We start from the raw sequence: 9,875 nt of genomic DNA on the forward strand, positions 1-9,875 counted from the left end.
TTCATGCTTTCAGATGTTTCTCTTTCTTGACTATGTTTACTTTTGCAACCTCTTCCCTTTTCTAATTTGTTGCTTTCCTCATTTTCTCTTTGTTTTTCTTATTCCCTTGACTTCTGTCAACTTTTTTGTTGCCATGTCCCTACGTATATTATTGTGGCATCCTATTCACAAGCCACTGGTTGTGCCCTATGTCTCCCTGTGCCACCTATAGTTCTATAGCTCTTGAACAGTGGAGTACAAGGTAGGTAGGCTGAGTTTTGGCTCTGTTCTGTTTCGAGCTTTTTACTTCTGAGGGAGTTCAAGAGCAGCATTGCTGTTCCTTGGTCCATGCTGTCCGGCTGGGGAAGCTGAGTACAGACATCATCGCAAGTGGACCCATTACGCAGTGGGAAACACCAATCTTTCTCTGGTCTCCTCCCTGCAGGGACTGCATCATGCTCTGCTTCCTGAACAGTGCCACCAGCTTCGTTGCTGGCTTTGCCATTTTCTCTGTGCTGGGCTTCATGGCTCGAGAGCAGGCTGTACCCATTGCAGAAGTGGCTGAATCAGGTAGGTTTTTCCAGGAGACTTCAGAGCCAAGGCAAAACAGAAAGTCTGAGGGGGAGGAGACTTTTCTGAAGTGAAACATGGGATGTTATCTACATTCTCCATCACTGTGGGCTTCTGCAGCGAGGTCTGCAGGACCAGTGCTTCCCAATGTGTCTTTTCAGCCCTGTGTGGGCAAGGAGCCATGGTGGGGTGAGCTCTGAAGCTGTATGTGAGCTCACTCTGTGCTGCAGGGTGGTGGTGGCAGGCAGTGGTGTGTGGGGCTCTCGTGGTCATCCTGCGGTCTGTTGGCAGGTCCCGGCCTGGCTTTCATAGCGTATCCAATGGCAGTAACAATGATGCCCGTGTCTCAGCTCTGGTCCTGCCTCTTCTTCCTCATGCTGATCTTCTTGGGACTGGACAGCCAGGTACAGCAAACACACCCTCCTCGTCTAAAACCCAGGAGTCTGTCCCCACCCTGAGCACTCCCCAAGGCCATGGGAAAGGATAAGGTGGTTATGTGCTTTGATGGTACCTCAAATACGTTCTCCACATTGTCCGCAACACTTTCACAGTGTGGGAGCTCAGAGCCAGGGCCAATGGGAGGCCAGTGATTATGTGTGGTGGCATCTCTGTTTGGCATCCTTCTCCCTGTGTGTACGTGAGGGTGTCCCAGCTACATTACCTCCCACCTCTGTGCCAGCACCGAAACCTTGCACACTGCAGAGTGAGGCCCAGCATGGAGCAGGGAAGTCTGGGAAGGGGAATGGGACTGTTTTCTCCCAGCTGCATCTCACCAGAGCAATCCCTGTGTGCTCTCCTCACTGGTGTGCCCATCTCTTACCCTCCCATATCCCTGTTATGCCAGGAGCAAAACCCAGCAAAGCACCCTGCAGAGTGCAGTGTGCAACCCTGGCAAGCCAGCACGAGGGGAGCAGGGGGTGTCCCAGCATGCCTGCCAGGCAGGGTGCTCTGCTCAGGCTCCACTTTGCAGCACCTCAGCCCCTGCACCTGGAGAATGAGCTCTCTTTCCTCTGTTTCTCTGGGTCGAGGTCCCCTCCTGCCTCATCTCTCTTATAGCTCTGCTTCATGCTGGCTGGGCTGTCCCAGCAATGGCTGATGTTCTCTTATGAATCCCATGGGTGACGTACGCTGCAGGACCAAGAGCCATGAGGTGATGAGCAGGCGTCCTGCCCCACAGTCAGCCCCGAAAGCCAGCAATTCACCTGCAGGACCCCCAGCCACCCGCTCTACTGGGTTGTCCCAGGCAGTCATGGCATGTTTTGCATGTTCTGTTGGGTTTGAGGCAATTCATCGCACATCTCACAGTTCATCTTCCCAATATGGGGCTGTACTTTTAACCCCTTAGGTCTGCAGCTCCAGAGGAGACCTCACTGATATACTGAGCTGTGTTTGGGGCCCTAGCAGTTGCAGCTGGCCCTTGGTGGAAGCAAGGCAGACAAAGAGAGGAAACAAAAAAATAAGGATTTGGGTGGCTGGAGGAAAAAAGGACAGTGAGAGGGAATGTGTGCTTGGGGAAGGGGAGACACTGCTTTTTCTAACCTGTCTTCTTCTGCAGTTCGTCTGTGTGGAAAGCATGGTGACAGCTGTTATTGACATGTTCCCGGGAGTGTTTCGGAAGAAGGGGCGTCGGGAGCTGCTGATCCTGGCCATTGCAGTCATATGCTACCTGCTGGGCTTATTGCTGGTCACTGAGGTAAGAAAGGAGTAGCTGGGGCACAGCTGAGCACCAGAAACCCCGCTGGACTGCTCTGGAGGAGTGGGTAGAGACAGCAAGCTCGTCTTTGATGCTGTTAATTATCCTTCATTTCTAATGCATTAACTAGTGTCTCTCACAGCCGGTGCTGCTTTTACTCTGCGTGATGCTAGTGTACTCGCTACATAACTGAGCCTTCCAGAGTGATGGTCCTGCAGCCCAGAGAAGCTGCCTGACATACAGCTTTGTGCAAATACCAGGCCTGGTGGCTAAAACAAGCTGAGCTGCACAAGCAGAAGCTCTTCTAAGGGCAGTGATCATTTGCTGGCTGCTTTCCACAAGAAGTAGAGCAGCGGGAGGGAAGGTCATGGGTAATGGCTGCACTGTAACCCTGCCTGAGTTAGAGGGGAGCCTGTGATCCCCGGGACCAGAAGCAGCAGAGCTGTGTTGGTGCGATGCTATGCACAGGGTGTTTACCCTGCCCTGCAGCTAATAGCCAAGCACCTCTTCCTGCACAGGGGTGTGCTGTGCTGCACTGTGCGTGCATACCGCATGCTTGGGTGGGGGTCTTAGCACTCCTCTGTGTTGTCTCCATGTGCTGTGTAGTGACACATAATTCCTGATAAACCTCTTGGGCACTGCTGAATGATCCTCCAACAGGATCCTGGCTAAAGATTTGCTGAAGGCAGCTCCCACTGTGATCGAGAGAGCTTTGAGTGAAGCTGCATTAAGGGTTCCCATGGCTTTTGCATGCCATCTTGCATGGAGGCATCTACTCCCATCATTGCAGGATGTCACCTCATAAGTAGTGGGATGAAGTAGCTCTGCTACTCTAGCAGTGTCTAGTGCCCTTCAGCAGTATTTGAAAGCATCTGCTTGACTTGTATTGGAGGGGCTTTCTCTTTGAGAAAACACATGAAAGTATGAGAGAGGAGTCATCCACTGACCTGTAGAGGTAGCTGATGGCAACTATGCAGGGCTCAGCTTGAAGGCAGAGGCAGCAGGGAAGCCACCTGTCTCTGCCATCGCAGGGCTTGGACCTTGAGCAATATGTAAAGATGGATGCACCTAAAATGAGGTATCTGAATGTCCTGATCCTCAGGACCCCAATTTCTTGGGTGCAAAGTTCTGCACGGCTACATGGCATTTTGAAATGATGCTAGAAACTTGCTAACCGATTTAAAATAAGCAACCAAACTGGCTTCTGCTCCTATGAGCATAGAAACCAGACTAGCCCAGCAGTAGCATAAAATGGGCATTAAATGCTCTCCTGCTGCCAGGCCTGACTGTCTTTTTGGGACAGAGTGCGGGCAGCCCCAAGAGAAGGCTCTTCTCCTTCTCCCACCTGCTCTAGATGCAGTGTTTCTGCTATTCTGCTTGCCTCAGTCATTTTTCCTTCACATTGGAATAGTCCTGCCATGGCTCTCTTTTCTCTACCTCTTCAACAGGGTGGGATGTACATCTTCCAGCTCTTTGACTACTATGCTGCCAGCGGCACATGCCTGCTCTTCCTGGCCATTTTTGAAGTCATCTGTGTAGGATGGGTGTATGGTAAGTGGAGAACAAAAACCTGTGTTCCTCTTTCTCAAGGCAAGGATGTGGGGTTGGGAAGTGGGAGTGGATAGGAAAGATCCTTAGGGGGTAAAGAAATGCTGTAATTACCCTCTTTCTTGTCTGGTTTCCACTGTGCTTCCTTGCAATGTTTCTGAATTGCTCCACATTTAGAGTAGGAATGGTTTTTCTCTCTCTGAAGGTTCCTCATGTTGAACTACCTTTCTGCTCTTCCTATCTGCCCTTTGAATTAGAAAATCAGCTTTAGAGAAGTGACTGCTGTTCTTCGGTCTCTGTTACTGTCTGCTTACATTGTGCTTTTAGTTTAGTCCTGTCAGTTAATTTAACACAAAATGCTGGGATGCAGACTTGCTGTGTGTTACTTCTGCGACGATACACGCCTCCTGTTTGCATGGGCTGTGATGGCACTCCTAAAAGAAGGAAACCAACTGCTTGTTAGTCTGTGCAGTAAGAAGAGTATCCTGTGATAACCTACAGGAGATCTCTTCCCTGCTGAATGGTGCCTGAGCACACAGGCTGCAGTTCACCTCCCTGAAGCTCACATCGAGGCTGACGGTTTTCGGGCAAAGGGTCTAGTTGTGTGTGATGCAGAGCAGCTGCTCTCTCTTAGCTTCATGGAGCTACAGGAGCTCAGTACCTGTAAGGATCGTGCAAAGCTATAGTAGATGCCAGCTTAGACCAGACCCTCAACATCCCACAATCACGCATCTCTTGGCACCTAGCTATGCCAAGCAGCGTGGCCATCCTAACCTAAGGAAAAGATTGCAGGCATGAGCATCATGTTGTGTCTCTTTCAATGGCCAGGAGTGGATGCTCAGGAAGGAGTATAACAGCAGAAAAGTTAGCAATGATACTTTCTGTGAATATTCTTCCAGCTTCTAACAACTTATAGAACCATAGAATGGTTTGGGTTGGAAGGGACCTTTAAAGGTCATCTAGTCCAACCACCCTGCCATGGGCAGGGACATCTTTCACTAGATCAGGTTGCTCAAAGCCCTGTCCAACCTGACCTTGAACACTTGCAATGATGGTCATCCACAACTTCTCTGGGCAACCTGTTCCAGTGTCTCAGCACCCTCACAGTAGAAAATTGCTTCCTTATATCCAATCTGAATCTACCCTCTTTCAGTTTAAAACTGTTACCCCTTGTCCTGTCACTACAAGCCCTAGTAAAAAGTCTCTCTCTGTCTTTCTTACAAGCCCCCTTTATATATTGAAAGGCCGCAATAAGGTCTCCCTGGAGCCTTCTCATCTCCAGGCTGAACAACCCCAACCCTCTCAGCCTTTTTCACAGGAGAGGTGTTCCAGTCCTCTGATCATTTTCAGGGCCCTTCTCTGAACCCACTCTAACAGGTCCATGTCTTTCTCGTGCTGGGGGTCCTGGAGCCAGATGCAATACTCAGCTTGTTGCCCAGGGATTTCCAGAGCCAGAAGTAAAATCTGTTTATTTATCTTCTGTTAATTTTTCCAGTTGAGTCAGGTAAGACTTTATCACCCACAAAACGCTGCGGAAAGGAGCTCCGTGGCTTGGTCAGGTGTTGTGTGAGGAGTCACTCTCTTTTACTTGTTTTGAATCTGCCACCTGCTAATTTCATTTGTTGCCACCTTTGTCTTATTTTAGAAAAGACAGTGAACAGTCGGTCCCTGTGTGCTCTCTTTGGTGCCTACAGTTTTACAGAGGTTGCATTGGCTGTAGTGCAGTTGCTGCTGAAGGGGTTATCAGTTTCTCCAAATGCTTTATGTACAGCAGGAGCCAATTGCTAGTCTGGATGGACTCTTCTCTTACTGAAATGGTAGCAGGTCCAGCTGCTTGAGCTTGACCTCCGGGGAATGCAAGAGAAGCAGACCTGTAAGAGAGGTTTATTCTAGAGAGGTGTCCTGCAAGGGAAGCTCACCAGAGAGCTTGCAATACCAGACCCTGGCCAGATTTTAATTTAGAGTCGCCTTCTACTCAGTCCCTGTGGGATTTATAGGGGTATGGAAATTCCCATCCATCTGTGACAGGGCTTCATCACCATGCTTGGTTACATTAAACTGAATTATGCTTTAATGTACAGAGCCCCCCTGCCATTTTTACGGTCACACAGGCCACATGCCTTTTCCGATGACCCATGGAGAGGAGCAATGGCAGATAATGAACAGCAGGAGAGGTGATGCTGCCCCAGCAGCCTGGAAGTGGGATGGAGCAGCTGGGGACTGAGAAATGGCCCTTTCTCTCACTACCATGGGTTCATTTGCCCCACTCCACACAGTGGGATTTTACCCTCTTGATGTTCTGCTTTCCATCCATCAGGCTGATTCTGGTCCAAAATGTAGTCAGAGGGCCAAGGTGAGGCATCTTAGTAGAAAAAAAAGTGCCTGGTGCCAATTAATGTTTTTTTTCCCCAGCCTCAGAATTGGCAGGGATGAGCCTCTTGCTTACACTGTGAAGAAATACAGTATTTTTGCTAACACAAATACGTGTTCTGAGTTCCCCCTCTCCCAGCACATACACCAACCACCCACCACTTGGCAGCTTCCCTCTGCTGCCAGGCAGCTGCTCTCGCAAAGACCTGAGGATTTCCTCGTGTACTGCTCTCTGCCTGTGAAAGGATCGCGTGGCATCAGACCTGCTGATCACATTCCCCAGAGGGGAGTGCTGGAGGCTTTTGTTTTTTTTTTTTCCCCCCTTCTCCCCTCTCCCTTTGCGACAGGCAGCCCTCATATAAGCAGGCATGGGTTTTGAGCACTGGGATTCACAACATGATGCCACCGAAATATGCTGCAGGGAGGATATTTTCCAGGCGGTCACAGCATGGACATTAGGATTAGCTCTTCCAGGAGACAGTGAGTGCCTCCATCGCTGCAGGAGAGCCAGGGCTGAAACCATTAGGACTGTTTACAAAGCTAAAGTAAAATGATGCCAGCGGGTACCTGTGGGTGGCCCTAGAGTGAACGCGTGTTGTGCTGGTATAAATCTTCCTCTCATTCTCTTGCTCACTTGCAGCGTGGCTACCAGAAGTGGCAGCCTCCTTCTGCCTGGATTCTGCCTGTTGGGCTTGCTCTGGTTGTGTGTGCTTTATCCTCTCGGGTGTACCGGCTACAGGCAATCTTACACACTTATTTATGGACCATTAGAGGCCTGCTCTGTGCACCTGGTACCCAAAGGGTGCGCAGTTGATGCAGTGCCACAACGCCTCTGCTGCTGGCATTTTACGCAGGTTTGGCGCAGGTGTTGATGCTGCAGGTTTGAGACAGAGAGGGAGCAGATATAAGCGTAGCACTATGGCATAGAGCCGGGGTCATCACCTATTGAAATCCTGCGGATGAAATTTGATATAGATGAATGCAAATAAATGCAGCTTGGGAGAAAAGATTTTTAAAAGGAGGGCTTTTTCATAGATTCCAAACTAGCAGGTCTGTGAAACTCACTGTTTCTGGATATTGTAAAAATAAAATAAAATCTTTGTCCCTTTCAGTTTGGGTATCACTTCCAGTTGTTACAAGCTATGTAAAAGGAGAAGGGCTCCATAAGGACAAGATATAAGGATGTAAGCAAATCTCTGGTTGGGTTCATGTGAAATTTATTCCCATGAATTTACGTAGCAAAATTAAATGATTTGTCAGAAACGCATGCAACAGCTTTGAAGGTATATGGGATTGGTCAGCACAAGAGAAGTGGTACCAGCACGCATGGATAACTGCCCTGTGCCTGCATACCATTCTTCCTTGTCTTGGGATATTGGGGATAACAGCAAACATCTTTGTTCATTCCAGCAAAAATCTCTTTGGGGAAATCTTTATGGTTTTCTCTGCAGGAGCTTTATCTAATCCTTCTAATGTGCTGGGAAGGAAGGAGGACTGCACGCATCCTCCACCTTCTAATTTGCTCAAAAAGCCAATGTTGAGTGATCGAACTGATGACTTCTTAAGCTTCATTACTTTTTCATCTGCTTGTGAAACGTAGATCACGTAAAACCTCCTGTTCATATACTCTCTGAGGACGTTCATGTCAGTCCCCACTGTGTTTCATCACATCACCTACTGACTGCCACAGTGGCTGTGGAAATGCAGGACCTGATGGTTGTGCTACAGAGAATAGGAATAAGGACAGGTGGAGGCACACCGTAACTAACAACATAAGTTTGGGGTTGCTTTCTTGGTGGAGGATGGATGTCTGTTGTGTCTTTCTTTTTGTTTGGCATCTTTGTATTTCTTTAATTGCTATGTCTCTTCCACTAGATCCTAGATCCAAATCTGCAGTGAAACTTTGGCTTCAATAAAGTTGTATTCCGAACGAATTTATCTGTCATATGTCTGACATCACAGTGTGTTTCTGTAGAAACACTGTATGGTTTAAGAGACTGTGCTATGCTCATATTCTAAGCTGCAAGTCGCATCATTTATAGCTCTCCTTTTTTCTTCACCCTGTGGAAGATTTTGGCTTTTTGGCAAAATAATTTTTTTATACCATCTCCCTTTCTTCCCCAGTATATTTTCACAAATGCTTCAGATAAGCCTCATGATATTTACAGCTTGGAAGTTTTAGGGTTCTGTTCTCTGGTGCAGGCTGGGTTCCCACACAAGACCTTGTTGTCTTTGCTTAAGGCTACTTGTTAAATTGCCAACTCAAGATGGGAACCATGAGGTGTTCAAAGAACCTGCTCTCCCCATCCTAAATATTTAAAAAAGCTGGGTTTAAAAGAGCTTTCCTGCAAACATTAGTCATGGGATATAAAAAATAATGCAAAGAATTACAAAAAAGAAAAGCACATATAACGTGCTTTTGTAGAATTCATATATTTAAAGGAAACACAATATGGCAATTTAATTCTAACACATAAAAAACACAAACCAAAATAAAAGTCACCAAACCCCAAACACTCGCAAGTGTGACCAGTCCTCTAGGCATATATTTTTCCCAGCCCAGCCTTCTGGTGTTAAGATGCAAAGAAGCATCATCATGCTTGCAGGTGGGAACTGTGGCATGACCTCGAGTTCACAGTGGGATAAATACCCCTAAAGGCAGAGCTCTTTATCAGCTAAGCACTGTGATTAAACTTCAATAAGACAAATATGGTATTATTTCATCCCACAGGTGCTTAATTGGTAACCCTTTCTACGGACAGTCTAGCTCCATTTTTTTGTCTAATATTGTTAATCTATTTTACCTGAGGCAGTCTGATATAATACCTCTGGTTAGCTCTAGTTAGGAAAAAGTTAGGGCATCTTATGAATGACTTTTTGATTCTTCTTAATTTTACATTTCTTTTTGGCCAACATTAGGCTCTTGTTCCTTGAAGACTCTCTTCTGAAGGGAACAGAAAGCCCAACATGCAGACTGGACCCACTTCTTCGGGAAGTCTGCTGCCTCCCTGGGGCCCGGGTTAAAGATGTGAAGAGAAAGCTTCCTACCCTGGTACAGCCCTCAGATTACTATCCATTATTGATTTTTCAGGTAGGCAGCGGTGAAGTTGCAACAAGAAGTCTGAGGGCAATCAAGAGAGACTTCAGGGCTTCGGGACGACTGGTTAAGGGATGAGAAGCACAAGTAGTGTTCTCCTCTGTCCTTCCAGTTGCAGGGAATTATGAGGGCGGAAACAGAAAAAGCCAGCAAATCAGTACCTGGCTCCGAGCCTGGTGTCACCAGTAGAATTTTGGGTTTTTTCATCATGGGTTGGTCTAAACGACACGAGGCCTGCTGGCAACAGATGGGGTACACCTGTCTCAAAGGGGGAAAAGGATCTTTGCACAGGAGTTAGCAGGGCTCGTTGAAAGAGCTTTGAACGAGATTTGAAGGGGGAAAGGCATAAAACCAAGCTCGCTGGAAATAAGCCTGGAGGTGGCACACCAATGTTGGAGGGATGGTGTGCTAGAGAGGTCCTTCGGTCTGCCATCTCACTGGAGGTAGGGGATGGAGATCCATGCAGCAGCAAAGGTTATGGATGTGTTAGAAACCATGGAAGTGCCTGAGAATGGTCACGTAGGAATTAGGGCTTCTCCCCCCACAAAGGTGGCAGGATCAATAGCCCAAGTGAAGTGCATCTACATCAATGCACGCAGCTGGGAGGAGCTGGAAGCC

The 9,875-nt window shown here is 47.8% G+C and overlaps 1 protein-coding gene across 1 annotated transcript in view; it reads left to right on the forward strand.

Annotated features, from left to right (window-relative positions):
* SLC6A12 (solute carrier family 6 (neurotransmitter transporter), member 12) overlaps positions 1–9,875 on the forward strand; it is a 50,063-nt gene that overhangs the window by 31,701 nt on the left and 8,487 nt on the right. The window contains exons 10-13 of the mRNA XM_009332897.1: positions 425–549; positions 841–953; positions 2,105–2,242; positions 3,691–3,793. Of these exons, the coding sequence (XP_009331172.1) occupies positions 425–549; positions 841–953; positions 2,105–2,242; positions 3,691–3,793 (479 nt within the window). The remainder of the gene's footprint in view (positions 1–424; positions 550–840; positions 954–2,104; positions 2,243–3,690; positions 3,794–9,875) is intronic.

This window comes from Pygoscelis adeliae, unplaced genomic scaffold (assembly GCF_000699105.1).
Source record: "Pygoscelis adeliae isolate BGI_AS28 unplaced genomic scaffold, ASM69910v1 Scaffold38, whole genome shotgun sequence".
NCBI lineage: Eukaryota > Metazoa > Chordata > Aves > Sphenisciformes > Spheniscidae > Pygoscelis > Pygoscelis adeliae.